At 44.2% G+C, this 21,495-nt stretch overlaps 1 protein-coding gene across 1 annotated transcript in view; it reads left to right on the top strand.

The window, feature by feature from the left end:
* The window catches only part of LOC147456596 (ABC transporter B family member 6-like), a 73,143-nt gene that overhangs the window by 29,062 nt on the left and 22,586 nt on the right, over window positions 1–21,495 (top strand). The window contains exons 2-10 of the mRNA XM_086515031.1: window positions 12,941–12,995; window positions 13,077–13,252; window positions 13,317–13,517; window positions 13,611–13,870; window positions 14,007–14,317; window positions 14,400–14,620; window positions 14,704–15,044; window positions 15,131–15,963; window positions 16,044–16,285. Of these exons, the coding sequence (XP_086371157.1) occupies window positions 12,941–12,995; window positions 13,077–13,252; window positions 13,317–13,517; window positions 13,611–13,870; window positions 14,007–14,317; window positions 14,400–14,620; window positions 14,704–15,044; window positions 15,131–15,963; window positions 16,044–16,285 (2,640 nt within the window). The remainder of the gene's footprint in view (window positions 1–12,940; window positions 12,996–13,076; window positions 13,253–13,316; window positions 13,518–13,610; window positions 13,871–14,006; window positions 14,318–14,399; window positions 14,621–14,703; window positions 15,045–15,130; window positions 15,964–16,043; window positions 16,286–21,495) is intronic.

The raw sequence follows: 21,495 nt of genomic DNA, 5'->3' as shown, positions 1-21,495 counted from the left end.
GTGTTTTAGACGTCTAATTGGTTCCCTGCCAGATGCATGTGCATTGAACTCCAACCTACGGTCCAAACACCAATAACTTGAACTCCAACACAAGGGTCCAAATTAATTATAGGGAGCATTCTTTGCCCCTCTTTGCCACTCACACGCCTCTCTCTGACTGAAGCTAGTGATGACACCTGTCTTTGACTAGAAATCTGACGCTGTTTCCAAGCCGGATGATGGGTGCTAATCCTCGCGGTACTAAACTGCTTCTCATTGCTTCACAAAGCCGCTTCATAATCTGCCTCTCCGTGTCCAAACCGACGTCCCGCTGTAGATCTCCAAGGGTCCTTCACAGTCCACAGCGTTTTAAAATCTGGGCTAGTCATTGAAGGAAAAGGGGGGGGGGAAGACCTCTCTCGCCCAAGTGCTCTCCCACCCTTTGCTGGCAGACAACGTTTCAAGACGCTGTTGCTTGAGAAAGGCCCACCCAGGTAGTGTTTTAAAACGCAGGTAGACAAGGGGTCTTCGGCGCCGACAAAAGGCTACAAATGCTAGTGGCAGCTCCTTAGAGAGAGATGGACAGCGACAGAGGAAGTGGGAGGCTGGGGGGGGGGAACGCCAATGGCACCAAGCCTCAGTGTTTTAGAACACTGATTGCAGCTTGGAGGGTTGGGCGCTGGCGACGAGATGTGTGTTCTTCTTCTCCTCTTCAGGGCTGTTCCTCCACCAAAGCTCTTCACGCGTGGAGCTGCACCAAGCGCTTTAATACCATGTCAAAGTCGACGATGCGGAAGCGTAGAGACCAAGGGGAGTGAGCACCAGAGAGAGTCTCTTGAACCAATCAACCTTGGCAACGAATAACTAATGTGTATACAATGGTGGCAAAAGGTTGCTTATATAACAACCTCAGTAAATTGCCCTACCCAAGACTTTGACAAATAAGTAAAATAAATAGCCAAAAGCCAAACTAAATAATAGGATCACATTGGGCAGTTCACTTGAGATGCCAAAACTCACAAGGTGGTATCTATGCTGCAGTGGCCCGAAAAAAAGTGGACATTGGCACTCTGTCAAAAACCTTTTCCCTCAAAGACTATGTAACACACAACATTGTTTTCGCATCCAATAGCCGTCCTGTATGGAATAGCTTGCAAGTGTCTCTCCACTCTGTATCTAGTGAAGGATATCTGAAAAATCAGGGTCTGTGGCGTACTCGTGTACCAATCTTCGAAGCTTTAATGATGTATCGCAGAAATAGCCAGAAGCAAGGGCTTTCTAGACAATGCATCTGCCATTAAATTCTTCTGTTTCTGAACATGGACTATGTGGAAATGAAACTGTGAAAGGATGTTAGCCTACCTCATCTGCTTTTCCGAAAGCTGCTTAGACAACAAGAAGTAGCGTAAACGTTGATGGTCTGTGAAGACGGTAAAGTCGGCTCCCAGTAGGAAATATCGACACTCAGTAAGAGCATGGATAACTGCCAAAAACTCTTTCTCATAAATCTGTGCAGCTCGTTCAAGACGTGAAAACATCCCGCTCTCGTAAGCTATGACATGGCCTTCTCGTATCAAGACCGCTCCCAAACTGCGACCACATCCAATCACAGTAAGCGTCAAAGGGCTTTTGCAAGTCTGGTAAAGTTAATTGTCACAAAATGGTGACGTGGCAAACCCTACCACACATAGACACATTGCCAATATGGGGCAGCAGAATCGGTGAGCAGGGCCGGCCCGTGAAACGCGAAAATTCCGTACACTGCTGACTTGGCAGCCCACCGTACAACTGTTGATCTGGCAGCCCGCAATTTGCGGCAGTTCTGGCAGCTTTTTGGGCGATGCTTTATTTCACTTAAGACAACAAGAGATAGAAGCTTTCTGCTTTATTAAAGCTTGAGAGAGAAAGAAAGAGTCTTTGCTTTATTTTTCCAAAGCTTTTGATTTCAGCTTTTGGGGGCTCTGCTTTTGGCATCCCATGTAATCTTTAAATAAGTGGGCTGGCCTCTCACAACTCAAAGAATATGGACGCAGAGTCTGAGTGTGAGCGCCTGTCTGCACTCTTGTACTTTGAACTCAGATTAATACAAAAAGAAATACTGAAAGGGGCGCCAGTCTTTGGGGCCAATATCTCTAGGCACGGAACTCCGCTGGGCCAGTGTCGAATAAATTGTGAACTGTGAATTGTTTTGAAGTGGTTATTTGGTGCTGTCGTGGTAGATTTTTGACTTGGAGTGTCCAAGTCTGCTACATTAATACTGGTCCGATTATCAACTTTTCCTTGAGAGTTTGAAAAGCTGTAATCTCTGCCTGTCCCCAAGTAAAAGGAACCCCTTTCTGAATCTACACATGCAAAGGAGAAGCTATCTCTGCAAATTTTTGAATGAACCATCGATAATAGGAGCAAAAACTCAAAAAGCTTCAAACTTCATTCTTCAAATCAGGCCAATCACAAATGGTCTCAACTTTGGCCGGGTCCATCTTTCCACCTTCCGCTAAGACGAGTGTCCCAGAAAGTCTCTCTCTTTGAAAATCCTATCCATCATGCGATTGAATGTGGTTGGAGCATTTGTAAGGCCAAATGGCATCACCAAATATTCGTACAAACCAAAAGTGGTCTTGTAGATGTCTCCACTAGCAATCTGAATCTGATGATAACTACTCTTCAGATCAATTCGGCAAGTAGAACCCTGAAGTCTATCGAGTATATCATCGATCCTTGGAATGGGGAATCCGTTCTGGTTTATTATTTCTTCATTTTGGGCTCGGCTAGGTCGGAAAGATGGCCGGTTCGGTGGTGGACAATCAGGAATCAAATCAATCGCATGAGGTGGTAACTCACCTGGTAAACCTTCAAGGAAAACAGTCAGCCTGAGCTTGGAGAAGTTCTTGTCATTCCTTTTTGAGGTCATACATGTTTGACCTTTGATCATTATTGAGTTCCTTTAAGAAAATCAAGTAAACAAAAAGACTAAATTTCATTAATCTGGAAACGGATGAAGCCGATACCGATGGGATAGACTCGCCCTTCAGTACAATCTCTTTGCCCTTCTCATTCTTCAGGATGGCTTTCCTTGCCCTATAATCGACCACGACACTGTTCTTGAGGAACCAAGGGATTCCTCGAAGGATGTCACACCCTTTGTCACGTGACACATCCAACCCTATGTGTCCGTGGAGAAGCTACAACATGACCAGGGTTCAGTTCAGTCAAGTCAGTCTAGAATAGGAAGTGTTCTGGCACTTTCGTGAGTCTATTCGCAGACCGTGCATGTCCCGACACTTAGAGTAAATGCATATCCTATGGTTGCACACAACATGATCATCAACATTACCATCAGAATCCATCAGGAGCATTTTTACAGTGCATAGACCTATTTTCCCTATTTTTGACATTTTTCACTTAGTATTTTCAAGTGACTTTTGTTGGGAATTGGGTGAGGCAATTTGACTAAGTGAGTATATAAGAAAACCTAGCGCTAGCATCCCACAGCAGAAGAGGCAGCAGGAGCACTTGCTCAACATGCAACTTCTCAAGCAAGAACCAGCAAAGCCTGACGTTTTTCAGCAAGAAGCCAGCGTTTTCAGCCCCCTAAGACCAGCGTTTTTGGAGCCAGCACTTCAGCGCTTTAATAGCTTGACATCAGCGATTCCACAGCCAGCAATCCAGCGTTCTCGACAGCAGCATTTCAGCATTTTCCCAACCAGCCAGTCCAGCGTTTTTAAGACAGAAAATCAGGGTTTTTGCCAGCAGCAGAACAGCGTTTTGTAGCAGCAAATCAGCGTTTTATGACAACAGCAGTTCAGCGTTTGCCACAGCAGTAATTTAGCAGTAGAATCAGTGAACTCTGCAGATAAGGATGTCATAATAATCAATATCTACTTCTCCTAAATGATTTCTCATGTTAAACTGATCATTTAATATGGGGAAGTGCCAGGGGAGAAAAAGCTAGAATATTGGTTAAGCTAGCAGACCGGCCACAATAGGGAACCAAAGGAGGGAAGATACGGATCCAAAGGGGGGGCCATCTGCAAAAGAGCCATGTGCAACAATGGGCTAAAAAGACCCTAAGGTTCAGCCCATTAAAACTTCCAAAATGCTCAGGTTTCAAAATTCAAAGGTTGTGTCCAAAGGTCAACCATGGGGGGAATTGGATGCTTTGTGTGTGTCCCAAAAGTCTTTTCAAATCCCTACATAGGAGGGGGCGAGCCTAGCTTGTAGGGGATGAGAGAGAAAGTCACACACACACACACACACAAGCTCCCTTTACACAAAGGGAATGAGGGACACATGTCAGCTCCCTAGCCCAGATGCCCACAAGGTGTACCCAATTCCTATTGGATGGCCTTGGAGGTGGACCAATGAGAATTAGGCTAGAGTAAATCTAGTTTAATTAATTTAAAAACACTTAATAAAAGAACCAATGAGAATTAAGTCCTCTAGAAGACTATTGGACAGTCTCCCAAAGGGTCCAATGAGCATTCAGCAGCCCAATGGCTTGCCTGATTCCTATTGGCCAGGAGGCAAAGGGGTCCAATGAGAGTTTAGTTGAATTATTAAATTACCTAAAGCTCTCACAAAAGGAGAAAGGGGGACACATGTTAGAAGGCTATCACTTATACTGCTTAATTACCATTGGCTAGGCTTGGGGAGGTCCAATGAGAGGAGAGCATGAGCAAATAGCAAGAGGGGTCGACCAAGAGAGAGAGGGGGCTGATTTTTGCAAGGCATTATCACACACACACTCACACAAGCTCATGTGTGAAGTAAAGAAGACTCTCTCCTCTTCTCAAGCTTTAATGGAAAGCTTACCACCTACTCCAAGCTTGTGAGAAGGGAGGCCTACATCAACAACTCTTGGCTTTGTGATGCAAACCCAACCAAGAGCCAAGCTTCAATGCATACTCATCTCCTCTACCATGCTAATTACTAAGCTAAGCTATGCTAATATGAGTGATTATGTGAGGAGATGTACATCTTTCTCGTAAGAATACTCCTTCTTCCTCTCAATCTACTCTCATACCCTGCTAGCTCTCACCATCTTTGAAGGTGTGTGAGGTCTTGGGTCTGAGACCGGGGATAATTGATGTTGTGTTTGCTAAGTGTTTTGCTTAGTGCATGAAGCTTTCATCTTCATTGCACTAGCTAGTCTTGAAGGAACACAAAGAATTGTATTGTACAATGTCTCTCTTGATGGGAGAAACCATAATACAAAGCCTTTTGGAGGGGGGACCGGCTCCATGCAAATCCGGTCCTCAACTGTTGTCAATAGCGTAATTTCTCTCTCTTTTGAAAGTATTGTTCATGCTATCTAACTAGGTGTTATGCTTTTTGTTGCTCTCTCCACCCAAGCACTCTTGTAATTTCTCATTAGGAATCTATTCTAATGAAATGCCCACTATGTTCATGCTAATTTCCGCTACACACAAGTTTTTAGGCCATTAAATGTTACATAAGGATCAGCCGGAAGAGAGCCATTTCAGCCAGACGTCGCCGTCGCCGTCGCGGCCCTCGTCGACTCCGTCGTCTCTATCCTGGACACTTTGCATCATAGTCTCACGACTTGCATCAACATCTTGTACCAGATTGTGCAATCAATAGCATAGACCTCTCTCGCCATCGAGAGAGGGGCCCTTGAAGGAGGGTTTGACAACTTCTTGGTGTCCTATTCTTCTCTCTCTATCTCTGAGTCTCAGTACCTTCATTCACAGTGTTTACCACTTTGTTTGTGATCATTTGCACTCTCTCACTAACGGAACGGAAGGCTCTCCCTTCCATAAGTAAAAGGAACCTTGAGCACAATTCGAAGCACTCATCTTGAGCAAAGTTCAACATTCAGTTCCGCTGTACCTTACATTGGTATCAGAGCTTTGGCAGTGTTCTGTATCACTCAAGGAAAGAACCACAAGAACCACACAATTTTTTTTTGCTTGTTGCGGTCGCACGTAACCCAAGACCTCTTGGGTGTGTCGATTCCTAATCGTGTTTTTGAAGAGTGACAGGAAACCAAAGAAAGAAGGGCTTGTCCAGCCTCCCCTTGTGCCTCTTTTCACTCATTGAGAGCGGACCGTGCACTTAGTGGCCGGCCAATCGACGTGAGGTGGGAAAAAGCAACCTTGGTGTGAGCGCAAGGCCGCCAAGGGGTGCGCTCGCGGAAAAGAGCAGAACTCGGGTGAAGAGAAGATCCTTCTCTAACACAAATTGCAAGCGAAAGAAGAACCTCAAGCACTTAAGAACCTCAAGAACCCAAGAACCTCAAGACCCCCAAGAACTTAAGAACCTCAAGAACCCAAGACCCACAAGAACCCAAGTTCCTCGTGAGCTTAAGAACCAAAGATCACAGTGTATGGTCATCACCCGAAGCGGAATGGATACTTCGTATGGAGGTGATGGGCATGATAGTAGCGAAGAAGAATCTCACCACCAAGGAGGTTTTTCTAATCCTCCTCCTTTCCCATCTATGCGACGGGTTGTACCAAATCGTATGGAGGCTTTGGTCAAGTCGATGACGGACATGATGGCACAACAACAAGAAGCAAATCGCGTTGCGCTGGCACAACAAGAAGCGAATCGCATTGCCTTGGAGCGTGAGCGTGAGCGTGATCAAGCGCGCTTGGCGGCCGAAGAAAGACAGACAGAGCGTGCGGCATAGAGTGAACGACGCATGCTAGAGTTGGTCCGACATGTTCTCGTCTTGAAGTCAGAGCCAGCTAAAAATGTTGGTAGTTCATCCAGTGGTGCAAGCCGAGATTTGGACTCCAACAACCCCGTCACATAGAAGATCACTTTCAGTAAGTATGATGGTAAGATGGATACTACGGTTATTCATTCTTGGTTGCATTAATTTAATGCTTATTTTGCGACAACTAAGAAGACAAGCAATAGCAAGGTTTTGACGGCAGCCATGTACCTTACCGGTGATGCCATTAATTGGTACAACGCATGGCAAGAGGCACAGTTGGCCGCGCACCTAGAGAAAGCCGAGGATGGCACGTCCCTTTCTCTCAATTGGGCTGACTTCCAAGACAAGCTCAAGGCGCGGTTTATGCCACCTCAGTACCTCGCACGATTGAAAGATGATTGGTGCAGTCTCAAGCAAAATAGTATGCCAGTTATGTCTTTCTCTAATCATGTTTTGCAGCTCGGCCCTCAATTACGCAAATCAGATGCGGAACGCAAAGAGGCATTCCTTTATGGATTGGACGAGTATATCAAGTATGATGTCGAGGTGCTCGATCTAATCGATCTCAACAAGGCGGTAGCGATCGCTCTCGCAGAAGAGATAAAGCACAACAAGGGAAAGCCCAAGGGAAACAAGACTTCCACAAGTACCTCTCAGACCTCTCAGAACCCTCAGAGCGATAAGAACGGTAACTCTTTTAACCAATCTTCCAATAGTCTCTTAGAAAAGAACTCTCAAAGTGAACCTAAAGGTAAAGCTAACACAATTGCTAAACCTAAGCTCACTCCAGATGAAAAGGTAGAACAAGGAATTTTAGGAGGATACATCACGTCAGAAGAACAAAGCATTTATTCTAAGGAAGGTCGTTGTTTTCATTGTCACATTAAGGGTCACATAAAAAGAACATATCCTAAGCTTGAATCTAATGAATCTAAAGAACCCACATAACCCACTTCCTCTGTCAATGCAATAAATGAGAACACGAGTGTGACCCAAGTCTCTCATGATCCTCCCATTGATGAGTCTCTCATTAAGTGTTATGGTCATGTGAATGGTCAACGTTTTGTCATATTGTTTGACCCAGGCAGTATGCAAGATTTGATTAGTGACTCTCTTGTCAAAAGAGCCCGCTTGGAGGTTCGCAAGACATCTCCTTTCGAGGTGTCTGACTTCTCTCCCGGTATGAACTCTCTCATCACGCAAGAGTGCCTTGATGTTTTGTTTACTGTTCAACGAGAGTATCCTTCTGCAGAAAATTTGTAGTCTCTCCTCTTTTAGGATGTGATATGCTTTTGGGCATTCGATGGTTTTGTGAGCATAACCCTCTCATTGATTGGGCAGAAAATACGTTCATTTTCAATGCCAAAAGTGACTCTTCTCTTGTCATTCGTGGAGAGCAAGTTGTTCATTCTTCATCTCTCATTTCTAATGTGCAGGCGAAGATTGAAAGGATTTAGAAAAAGGAGACTCTCAGTCTCGTCTTCTCCAAAGCATGACACACATGATTTGCGTGATAACAACAAGCATGATGGTAAGCATAATGATGAGCATGATGATTTGCATGATCAAGATGTGATGTCTCACAAGCATGATGATTTGCATGATCAAGATGTGATGTCTCACAAGCATGATGATTTGCAGAAAGATCATGTGATTGTTCACAAGGATGAGGGTTTACTTGATGCTTTTTATAGCAAAGCTACCCTCGTTGCAGATTCGATCGATTGCCAAGAACCGATCTTGGCTCTCGAGTCGAGGTCCAAAGAGCCCCCACAGGAAGTATTATGTGTACGAATGATTAGACAACACGCATTGTTCGAGTGTTTCATTCGTGATGTTTTCCTGTATTTTAGTCACTGTCCTTCTGTGATCCCTTTTCACAGGCATGACATATTGTACGATGAGCACGATTCACTCATGAATGAGCACGGATGTATGCGGATGATTCATGAAAAGATGAAATGTTTGCATTCAAGGAATTTACATTTCATGTCTCTTCCTTGGCACGACACAGTCGTAGAAAGAGCACAACAACGATTGAGCATCAAGCATAGGCATGTCCATTGTGATTTTCCACAATTGATTGAATCAGATCAAAAAGTTAAAATTCGACCCCATTGTTTGCGTGTGTTTGATGAACGGTTTGGCACTCCGTCACTTTGTTCATTTGCATCGCATGCACAGTTTGTTCGAAGGAATAGTATATTTCCAGTCACTTTACATGGAATGAGTATGTTCATGTTTTTGTGTTGAAAGTGGTTTCATGAATTTTCAGCCTCGGAGATTCTTGAAGAAGAGAGACGCATGACTATAGACGAAGATGAAGCATTGAAGGAGCCACATATGACTTTGTGTCGCTTTCGGCGCAGCCCAAAGAAGCAAGCATTGCAGACTTTTATGAAGTTCAAGTATCGCATGACCCACGCATCAGAGTGGGCCAACGAAGAGTCCTTTCCAGGATTCCAGACGCTGTTGGCGATCTCCCTCGACGCCATACGATTCGGTATCAGTACCTCACTTTGAAAAGGATGGGATGTCACGTGACACATCTAACCCTATGTGTCCGTGGACAAGCTACAACATGACCAGGGTTCAGTTCAGTCAAGTCAATTTAGAATAAGAAGTGTTCTGGCACTTTTGTGACTCTGTTCGCAGACCGTGCATGTCTAGACACTTAGAGTAAATGCATAGCCTCTGATTGCACACAACATGATTATCAGCATTACCATCAGAAGCCATCGGGAGCATTTTTACAGTGCATAGACCTATTTTCCAACCTTATGTGTCCGTGGACAAGCTAAAGCATGACCGGGGTTCAATTCAGTCAAGTCAGTCTAGAATAGGAAGTGTTCTGGCACTTTTGTGAGTCCGTTCACAAACCGTGCATGTCCTGACACTTAGAGTAAATGCATATCCTTTGGTTGCACACAACATGATTATCAACATTACCATCAGAATCCATCAGGAGCATTTTTACAGTGCATAGACCTATTTTCCCTATTTTTGACATTTTTCACTTATTATTTTTAAGTGACTTTTGTTGGGAACTGGGTAGGGCAATTTGACTAAGTGAGTATATAAGCAAACCTAGCGCTGACATCCCACAGCAGAAGAGGCAGTAGGAGCACTTGCTCAACAGGCAACTTCTCAAGCAAGAACCAGCAAAGCCTGGCGTTTTTCAGCAAGAAGCCAGCGTTTTCAGCCCCTAAGACCAGTGTTTTTGGAGCCAACACTTCAGCGCTTTAATAGCTTGACATCAGGGATTCCACAGCCAGCAATCCAGCGTTCTCGACAGCAGCACTTCAGCGTTTTCCCAACCAGCCAGTCCAGCGTTTTTAAGACAGCAAATCAGCGTTTTTGCCAGCAGCAGAACATCGTTTTGTAGCAGCAAATCAGCGTTTTACGACAACAGCAGTTCAGCGTTTGCCACAACAGTAATTCAGCAGTAGAATCAACGAACTCTGCAGATAAGGATCAGCCCGAAGAGAGCCATTTCAGCCAGACGTCGTTGTCGCCGCCGTCTCGATACTGTCGTCTCTATCCTAGACACTTTGCATCATAGTCTCACGACTTGCATCAGCATCTTGTACCAGATTGTACAATCAATAGCATGGCGAGAGAGGGGCCCTTGGAGGAGGGTTTGACAACTTCCTGGTGTCGTATTCTTCTCTCTCTATCTCTCAATCTCAATACCTTCATTCATAGTGTTTACCACTTTGTTTGTGATCATTTGCACTCTCTCACTAAAGGAATGGAAGGCTCTTCCTTCCATAAGTAAAAGGAACCTTGAGCACAATTCGGAGCACTCATCTTGAGCAAAGTTCAACATTCACTTCCGCTGCACCTTACACCCTTCCAAAGGCATGATGTAAAGTCCTTGTGCGCTAAATACCCCTGACAATGCAAACGTAGGTTTCCAATGACAGGTGTAATGGCAGCATCGCATCCGGGTGCCTCTAGAACAGCCTCGGTCGGTGGCCACATTTCCTCGAGCGTAATTCCAAGTCAAGATGCCAATTCGGTTGAAATGAAGTTGGCCTTGGCTTCTCTATCAAAGAAGATAAGGGCTTCCTGGTCTGGCACTTTGTCCCATGCTTTGCAAAGTTCGGTACTTACTTCAATCTGACTAGGGTGTGGTACCATTCCTACTTTCGTCTTTCCTTTTCTTCTATGCTCTTTGGCTGCTCTGGAATTCCGTGGTTTGTCTTCTGGTGGTCCTCTGGTTTTTCTTTTCAAGAATTCTGTCCAGCTCTTTCTACGAGTACAAGTTTCGCTTTCTTGCACTGTCCTCTCAGCTTTCCTCCCGACCTGAGAGGAGAATGGGGTGAAGGTGCAAAGCGCGAGTACGGGCATTGTGCTAAGTTCAAGCAATATAAAGAAATACCAAAAGGTGCGCCAAGGTTTGGGGCCAGTGCTCTCTTGGGGTGGAACTCCGCCACTCCCCGTCTCGTGTGTCGTGCATCTCTTTCAGTTCAATTGTTATTTGAAGTGCTTGAAGGTGTTCAGTCTGTTCTTTTTCGTTGGCACGTGGTGCCCGTCCCGTGACAGGTATCCCAAAACGTCTAGCAATCGGCAAGTGGCATGCTGATCCTCAGCTTCCTCCTCATATGCATTAGGCTCTTCTGCATCACCTTCTTCTGCTTCGAGCTCAACATCCTATTCTATTTTGAGCGGACTGGTGCTCTGATACCACTGAAATTGGGTGGCCAACTAAACAGACGGTGAAACATTGTAAGCGATGCTACAACTGAACTGAAACAGCAACCCGAACTGGATATAATGGTTGAAGTCAAGAGACAAAGGGGTGGAGTTCCTCTTTCAGAAGCTCTAGCCCGTCAACAAGCGCCTTTTGTGGTATTTCTTCCTACAAATAGTGATTGTTGTGCCTTTTTAGAACTTAAGATTTTTCAGACTCCCTTGGGATTAGGAGTAGATATCTATGATAAGCGCCTTGAACCAGAATATGCCAATCTAAAAATCATCCGCATGCCTCACATTTTTTCGAACATTTCTCTTTTAGCTAAGTACGGTGTCATTTGCTCTCAACTATTTAGATTTTCTCGTCTTTGTTCTAGTAAATCTACTTTTGTTGTTCAATCTTGCCATCCTTTTTCTTTACTAGTTGAAAAAGGATACTCATTCAAAAGAATCATGAAAAAAGTTCGTTCATTTTTGCATCGTAGTAAGTTTTTTTTTAGTGTTTTTTCCTTTGGAATGTTCAAGATAATCATCAGTAAATTCAATAGAAGTGGGGAGCTAAAAAGCCCACTTAGTGTTTGACTTAATAACACCTTATGTTGTTGTTTTGATCTTTAGCGTTTCTAGTATTTTCACTATAGCTTGACAATTGCTAGCCTTTATCATGGTTGAGTATGCCCATCACCTCCGGAGGGTGATAGAAACTCAGCTCGTTGGTTTTGTAGAGTACGTTCAAAGCATGAATGACCTCTATATAAACCTGCACCTACTCTTGGGCACTGACGACGTGAGTAGGGATGTCATAGCTGTTGTCCAAGCTATGCATGATAAAGGTGATAATCTTATTCTTCCTGTTTGGACAAGCAGTGAAGTTGAGATCACATATTGTCAAGTTTGGTTCTTTGCTCTTCGTAGGTTTGTAGTAGTATTCATTTTTCGATTTCATATTTAGCTTACTTGAGGACTTAAGAATGTGTTCCGTTATAGGTTGTTGTGTGAAGTTTGATTTCTAGGATTAAGTTTTTAAGATGTCTTATCCTTTTTTTGCTTAAAGTTGAGTACTTGTTTTAAGCCAAGTAAGTTGCGTCAACTTATTTTACACATACCTTTTTTGAAAACATTTTTAAGTTAATAATGTTTTGTTTTATCTAGTTTTGTTTCGAAGCAATCAAAGTGATTTAGTTAGTTAGTTTGTTTGTTTTTGTTTTTCTTTTCTTTTCGTGTGTCCCTTGCTTTTATAGTTTTATGAGTGCTTTATTCCCTCTTATAATTCGTGAGTTCAGACTATTCTGAACTTATGAAGGTATATTGTTTCAGGTGGCCTAGCAGATGTTTCCTATCACAATGCTCTAGTCATCTATCTGGAATGTCCAAGAGTAAATGTTCTAGGATGGCTTTATGCTCTATGAGACTGCATCCAAATGTTCTTTTCATGTATTCAACTAACGGTTAAAATGTGCACTCATTTAAAGAAAATGGATTTTCAGTAAACTAGACTATACAGAAACATCTACTTTAGCAATGAAACAAATTGCAGCAATATAATTGTATGGTTAATGTTATTGGATGTGTTGTTTGCAGCATTGTCTTTCCATCCTATATGTTGCTGCGAGTGCTTTGGTCGCTGGTTGGATCGGTAAGTCTGCTCCTGTAAGGAAGTCCATTTTATTGTTCAGTTCGTCTATGACTTTATAACTTTCACTACTTTCGAAAACAGAAGTTTCATGCTGGATTTATACGGGAGAACGACAAACAGCACAAATACGTTCCAGCTACGTCCGAGTTCTGTTTAATCAGGACATGGGATTCTTTGACACTTATGGAAACAATGGGGATATTGTTAGTCAAGTTTTAAATGATGTGGTTCTTATACAATTTACCCTCAGTGAGAAGGTGAGAACCATTAAGAAGTAGAGATTTATGCACACATTCAGAAGCTTACTGTGTTTTTATCCAGGTGGGAAACTATATACATAATATGGCAACTTTTCTTGGTGGCCTTGCCATTGGGTTTGTTAGTTGCTGGCAAGTTGCTTTAGTTACTTTGGGAACTGGCCCATTTATTGTTGCTGCTGGAGGCATTTCGAATATATTCCTACACAAACTTGCAGAAGATATACAAGATGCGTATGCTGAAGCTGCTACTATTGCTGAACAGGTAGCATTCAAAGAAAATATCTTGGCTGTGACACTGTTTGCCATTTGATTATCTGCAAGGAGTTCATTAACCTGCTCAAAACTAAATTTGTAGGCAATAGCTTATATTCGAACTTTATATGCTTTTGCAAATGAGACGCTCGCCAAATATTCATATGCCAATGCTCTTCAAGCGACGTTACGGTATGGTGTACAAATCAGTTTGGTACAAGGTCTTGGTCTAGGCTTTACATATGGACTTGCTATCTGCTCATGTGCTTTACAATTATGGTTTGGGCGGTATTTGGTGGCAAAAGGTCTCACAGATGGAGGTGCTATTGTGACTGCATTGTTTGCGATAATCCTCAGTGGCCTGTAAGAGCACTGCACTTTGAAGCAACTTCTATCTTATCAAAGCTCTAAAAATCTGGGGTCTTTCACTATGGTTATTGATTTTCAACATTGTGATGACATTCTTGTGCGCGTACTCATTTGATTTTGAATGTTGAAGGGGCTTGAATCAGGCAGCCACAAATTTCTATGCTTTTGAACAAGGGAGAATTGCAGCGCATAGACTCTTTGACATGATCAGCAGATCGTCTTTTGGCACTACTGAAGATGGGAAAGCTTTGATTAATGTTCAAGGGAACCTTGAGTTTCGCAATGTTTATTTTAGCTATCCATCTCGTCCAGATATACCAATTTTGAGTGGGTTTTTTCTTGAAATACCTGCTAGAAAGACAGTTGCCTTGGTTGGAAGGCACGGTTCTGGGAAAAGCAGCATTATTCCCTTGATAGAACGGTTTTATGATCCTACATTAGGTACGTTTCACTTAATTTGAGTGGCTTACAGCAAATTTTGTTTCTCTACTCACCTAATTCTGCAAATATCTTTTTATTTTAGGTGAAGTGTTGTTAGATGGAGAGAACATTAAGAATTTGAGAGTGGAATGGCTTCGGAGCCAGATAGGGTTGGTTAGTCAGGAGCCAGCTTTGTTCACAGCAAGCATCAAAGAAAATATTTTGTATGGTCGGTCAGCAAGCATGGATGAAGTTGAAGAGGCAGCAAAGATTGCTCATGCACACACTTTTATTAGCTCTCTTTCAGAAGCTTATGATACTCAAGTAGGTTTATTGACAAGAAGGTTTATGATAATAAGATTTGGACTTGTCCAATACACATCGTTTATTTCTGTTAATGTTTCCAGGTCGGTGGGAATGCACTTGGTCTATCGGAAGATCAAAAGCTTAAGATAGCCATAGCCAGGGCAGTTCTGAAGAATCCTTGTATTTTACTACTGGATGAGGTAACTGGTGCTTTGGATGTTGAGGCTGAACGAGTTGTGCAGGAGGCTTTGGACTTGTTGATGCTCGGTCGCTCCACTGTTGTTATTGCTCGAAGGCTTTCAGTAGTTCGAAGTGCGGATATGATTGCTGTGGTGGAGGAAGGTCGACTTGCTGAGCTGGGAAGTCATGAAGAGCTGTTAGCTGCAAACGGCCTTTATACAGACCTTATTCGACATGAGGAGGCTGCAAAACCCCCAAAACGGTGAGATTGAATGGACTGAGGAAGCTTTGGAGTATGATGACTGAAACTGTGTGGCGTGTGTTTAATTTACTCTAGCTGCAATGCAGGGTGTTAGCAAAGCCGTATCGAGAGCTTACAGCTTCTCAATCACTGAAGGAGCAGCCCGTAGCTCCCCTGCTAAGGGAAGCCCCTATAACATCGGTTCCTCACGAATCACAGTCGATTCAGCTTGTCAAGTCCCCTTCCCTTCAACGTCAACATGGAACCCATGCTTTGCTTTCTTTTGAGTACAACAGTGCCCAGGAGTCTCCGAAGCTGCAAAGCCCGCCTACTGAACAGAAGCTTGATGCCAACAAGTCATTTGATGTGCAAGAGAAGGTGACCTTTACCAACAAACGGCAAGATAGTTTCGAAATTTGCCTACCTTCTCTCCCCAAGTTGGATGTACATGCAATGCAACAAAGGATATCCTCAAGCCATTCTGATCCAGAGTCTCCAGTGTCTCCACTGCTTACATCTGATCCCAAGAATGAAAGGTCTCATTCTAAAACCTTCAGTAGAGTCAATATCCACTATATTGATGTTCGTCCAGAGGCGAGCAACTTGGACCTTGCCAAAACTATTAGCCACAAGCCCCCCTCACTATGGCGACTTGCAAAATTGAGTTCGCCCGAATGGCTCTATGCAATTCTTGGGAGTTTGGGTGCAGCGCTGTTTGGTTCATTTAATCCTCTTCTAGCATTTGTCCTTGTTCAGGTCGTACAGAATTACTATGAAGTAGATAGCAATGGGGGTCATGCAAAACGTGAAATAAATAAATGGTGCCTAGTGGTGGTAGGAATGGGAGTGGTAACTGTGGTAGCAAATTTTCTCCAGCATTTCTACTTTGGAATAATGGGAGAAAAGATGACAGAACGAGTTCGCAGAATGATGTTTTCAGGTATGTGTGTGCTCATTCTTTGCTCTTTGGGGTTTTGTGATTAGCTGAGGTGGCACTAACCCCGACTATTTCAAGTACAGCTATCCTACGGAATGAAGTTGGCTGGTTCGATGAGGAGGAAAATAGTACGGATGCTTTAAATATGCGCTTGGCTAATGACGCTACATTTGTTCGAGCAGCTTTCAGCAATCGTTTGTCAATACTTATCCAGGATCTTACAGCTATGTTTGTAGCTCTTGCAGTGGGGATTGCATTGCAATGGCGTGTGGCTCTGGTTGCTCTTGCCTCTGTGCCATTTCTTGTAATTTCGGCGGTGGCTCAGGTTTGGTTCTTTTATTACTGCGGAATAGGAGGTTTTATGCTTGGCCATTTTGAAAAATTTGTCTCCTTGAATTTCAATATGTGGCAGGTATTGAATCCTACTCGTGATACTTAAGAGTGCCTTTATGTGATGACAGTATCTCACGCATAATGAGCGAAGAAGGGGTTGTCTTGTTATTGTTAGCAATTAGGTGATGTATTTTAGTAAGGCACACCCTCTGAAGTGGACAAGAACATTAAATTTTCAGAGGGGAACTACCATAGGCCAGTGGTCCCCTGCTATTGTTGCGGGTCCTCAGATTCTATAAAGCACCCACTGCCGGCTCACTTGGACACACACAGGATTTGCAGATTGTGATTGTGTGATTGCTTCAACACATACTTTTGGATTTCAGCCCTCTTACTTTTTATATCAGAAGAGATTTAGTCAATAAAGGAATACCCGAAAGGGGGCACTGATAGTGGCAGTTCAGGGCTACCATGTACAGGGCTTCCCGCTCTTACATTTTCTACATTTTATTCGTCTTATAGACCGATTTCATCCTCTAACAGCTAAAAATATCTCTCTCTCTCTCTCTCTCTCTCTCTCTCTCTCTCTCTCTCTCTCTCTCTCTCTCTCTCTAATAGGATGGAGCTAGATAGCTTGATGCATTCTCATGATTGTACTACATTGAGCATATAGACATGCATATACCCCTAGAGATAGAGCTCCATCCCTCCTCAGATACTCCACTACCTACATTCAGTTCAGTTTTGTATCAATTTTGTTTCATTTGTCTTTCCGATAGACGGATGACATACACACCATGTACATTTGATTTGTCTCATAGGCCGATTTCTGCCTGACATAGACGTTAAAAATCTTTCTTTCTTCTTTCTTTCTTTCTCTCTCTCTCTCTCTCTCTCTCTAAGCAATGCAGAAGCCACCAGAGTGTCAAAGAGCCAGAGCTTCGTCCGAGGCTCTTGAAACTGAACCTGTGAACACATCCTTTCCAATCTACCCAATGCTGCATGGGCTCTGGTCAGTTAGTCTCTGTTGCCCTCCTCAATGAAAATGTTGGCCCACTAAAAACCACTCCGAGGTAAGTGTACGCATCTGTATACTCCACAGTCTCCTGGCCGTATGTGAATGCTGGCGCTGACCTCCTGATCCACTGTGGGGTGGTATGAAATACCATGACCTTGGTTTTACCAAGGTTGACGGACAAACCACTTTCCTGAGCAAACCTATTCAAAGCATCCAAATGACGTTGCATCCCCTCCGGAGAGTCGGAGATCAACACAATATCATCAGCATATAACAATAATGGAATCCATGTCCCTGCCAGCTGTGCACCTCTATCACCATCTCTCTCAATGTAGTCAGAAACCTCATCCATATACATACCAAAAAGAGTAGGAGAGAGCGGGCAGCCCTGCTTCACCCCAATAGTGGAGTGAATCGGTGTGGATAGACCCTCTGAGGTGCCTACCTGCCCCACTACTGACCTGTATAATGCCATGACCCCCCAAATGAGCTTTGTGGTGGGTACTCCCATCTGCTGTAATCTACGCATCAATCTAGCTCTAGGCTCTGTGCCAGCTGTGCACCTCTATCACCATCTCTCTCAATGTAGTCAGAAACCTCATCCACATACATACCAAATAGAGTAGGAGAGAGCGGGCAGCCCTGCTTCACCCCAATAGTGGAGTGAATCGGTGTGGATAGACCCTCTGAGGTGCGTACCTGCCCCACTACTGACCTGTATAATGCCATGACCCCCCAAATGAGCTCTGTGGGTACTCCCATCTGCTGTAATCTGCGCATCAATCTAGTTCTAGGCACTGCGGAGGACTACACAACATCGGCGGAGGCTGCATCATAGGATTCGGATCACTTTGGCTCGACATGCATGATGCCCGGTCAGACTACTGACCATGGAGGAGATTGATGAGATCCGCCAGCGACCGATGCTGGATCTCTTGTGATCTAGCTATCCCAGCTAGCTGCTGTTCACACCTAGTAGTTTAGGATTCCATAGTATTTTATTGTGACATTTGTCATTTCATTTTTGTCATTGATGTCATCTTGTTACTCTGACTCTGACTTTGTATCAGATCCACCACATTGTAACTTTTTGGTCTCATAGGTTACTTTGGCCTTTTGAACACGTTAATATAACATTTCATTTCATTACCATTTCTCTCTCTCTCTCTCTCTCTCAGCATGTGAGATGCCCACTCAAAGTATTGACCATGGAGGATATTGATGAGATCCAAAAAAAAATTATTGTGGTTCTTGTGGTTCTTTCCTTGAGTGATACAGAACACTGCCAAAGCTCTGATACCAATGTAAGGTGCAGCGGAATGAATGTTGTATTTTCTCAAGATTAATTATCTTTATTTGCTCAAGGTTCCTTTTAGTTCTTAGGGAAGGAGAGAGCCTTCCGTCTTATGGAGAGTGCTATGATCATGAACAAAGTGAGTGGATATTGTGCGTGCAAGTGAATGAGACTGAGAGAATGAGAGAGAAGAGATACTACACCGAGAGGTTGTAAAACCCTCCTCCGAAGGCCCCACTCTCGTTGGCGAGAGTAGTCTACTATGATTGCACCAAGATGTACAATGCGAATGCAATGGACTGATACAATGGGACTATGCCGATGACGATGATGACGGCGGCGACTTAGGCTGAAATCTGGGTCTTTCTTGGTGGCTGAAAATGACTGTTTCTCGCTGTTTTAATGGCTGAAAAATGACTGTTTTGTAGGGGTCGAAAAGGTGATGAAAACGCTGCTGTCATCTACTCTTTGGCTGCGTTTTTGGGGAGAAGTGCCTTGCTGAAAAACGCTGGGATAGCAGAGGGTTTCTTGCTGAAATTTGCAGGTTTTCAAGTGCTTAATAACTCCTTGCTCGGCTATGGTGATCTGCTGCATATTGCTTGATGAAAACGCTGAATTGGCTGAGGTTTGTCTGGCGTTAGTAGTTGCTAAAAACGCCGATCTGACCAAGGCAAAAACGCTAGCTCTCACTGCTTGCTGGCGATCTCTGCATGGGAGGAAAAACGCTAAGGCAGCCAGAGGAATGGGCGATCCCAAGTTGAGGATGTTGCGGGGGAAATGGGCCTCACCAAGATGCTTGGAGAGGGTCTTGCTGAGAGATGTAGGGAACACCTGTTGCTTGGTAGCTTGTTGTGCTCCTTGGCTCATCTGCCAAAGAGTGCTAGCTTTGGTTTGCTTATATATTAACTTAGCAAAATTGCCCTACCTACTTTTGTTGGAAAGGTACTTTGAGAGGACTTGTACTCCTTAGGCTTTCCCTTATTGTGCTTCATCTCCTGTGCGAGAGCAGTCGCTACCGCCTTGTTGAAATCGATTGAATCGAGTACCTCTACATCATACTTGATATACTCGTCCAGTCCATAAAGGAATGCCTCCTTGCGCTCATCATCCGATTTACGTAATTGGGTGCCGAGCTGCAAAACCCGACTAGAGAAAGACATAACTGACATACCATTTTGCTTGAGACTGCGTCAATCGTCCTTCAATCGTGCTAGGTACTGGGGTGGCATAAATCGCGCCTTGAGCTCGTCTTGGAAGTCAGCGCAATTGTAAGAAAGGGGTGCGCCTTCTTCAGCTTCCTCTAGGTGCACGGTCAAGTGTGCCTCTTGCCATGCGTGGTACCAATTAATGGCATCACCGGCAAGGTACATGGTTGCTGTCAAAACCTTGCTATTTCGTGTCTTCTTAGTTGTTGCAAAATAAGCATTAAATTGATGCAACCAAGAATGAATAGCACTAGTATCCATCTTACCGTCATACTTACTGAATGTGATCTTCTTTGTGACGGGGTTGTTTGAGTCCGAATCTCTGCTCGTGCTACTTGATGAACTACCAACCTCTTTGACCGGCTCGGGCTTCGAGGCGAGTACTTGTAGGACCAACTCTTGCATGCGTTGGTCTCTCTGTGCCTCACTCTCCAACTCCAAGGCCGCTCGTTTGTCTTTGGCCGCCAAGCGTGCTTGCTCACGCTCACTCTCCAAGGCTAACCGTCTTTCTTCGCGCTCGTGATTCAATTCTGCCTTTCTTTCTTCGGTTGCCAAGCGCGCTTGCTCACGCTCTAAGGCTGCTGTTCTTGCTTCGCACTCACGATCCAAGGCGGCGCGTTGCGCTGCTTGTCGTAGCATCATGTCCATCATTGACTTGACCAAAGCCTCCATAGGATTTGGTGCAAACCGTGGCGTAAATGGGGAAGGCGGAGAATCGGAAAAACCTCTTGGTGTGGAAAATTCTTCTTCTCCACCTCCATGCTCATCACCTTCACACGGAGTATCCATTCCGCTTCGGGTGATGACCATACATTGAGATCTTGGTACTTACGTCCATGAGGAACTTGGATTCTTGAGGTTCTTGAGTCCTTGAGTTCTTGAGGTTCTTGAGGTATTTCTTTAGTTTGCAATTTGTGTTAGAGAAGGATCTTCTCTTACCCGAGCTCTACTCTTCCTTGCAGGCGCATCCCTTGGCAGCCTTGCGCTCACACCAAGGTTTCTTTTTCCCACCTCACATCGATTGGCCGGCCGTTAAGTGCACGGTCCGCTCTCAATGACTGAAAAGAGGCACAAGGGGATGCCGGACAAGCCCTTCTTTCTTGGGTTTCTTGTCACTCTTCAAAAACATACATTGAGATCTTGGTACTTAAGTCCATGAGGAACTTGGGTTCTTGAGGTTCTTGGGTTCTTGAGTCCTTGAGTTCTTGAGGTTCTTGAGGTCTTTCTTTAGTTTGCAATTTGTGTTAGAGAAGGATCTTCTCTTACCCGAGCTCTACTCTTCCCTGCGGGCGCATCCCTTGGCAGCCTTTCGCTCACACCAAGGTTTCTTTTTCCCACCTCACATCGATTGGCCGGCCGTTAAGTGCACGGTCCGCTCTCAATGAGTGAAAAGAGGCACAAGGGGAGGCCGGACAAGCCCTTCTTTCTTGGGTTTCCTGTCACTCTTCAAAAACACGACTAGGAATCGACACGCTCAAGTGGACTTGGGTTACGTGCGACCGCAACAAGCAAAAAATTTCTTGTGGTTCTTTCCTGGAGTGATACAAAACCCTGCCAAAGCTCTGGTACCAATGTAAGGTGCAACGGAAGTGAATGTTGAACTTTGCTCAAGATGAGTGCTCCGAACTGTCCTCAAGGGTTCCTTTTACTTATGGAAGGGAGAGCCTTCCGTTCCTTTAGTGAGA

Source organism: Adiantum capillus-veneris, chromosome 6 (assembly GCF_014529385.1).
Source record: "Adiantum capillus-veneris isolate H3 chromosome 6, ASM1452938v2, whole genome shotgun sequence".
Taxonomy (NCBI): Eukaryota; Viridiplantae; Streptophyta; class Polypodiopsida; order Polypodiales; family Pteridaceae; genus Adiantum; species Adiantum capillus-veneris.
This window is presented reverse-complemented; position numbering and strand designations above follow the sequence as displayed.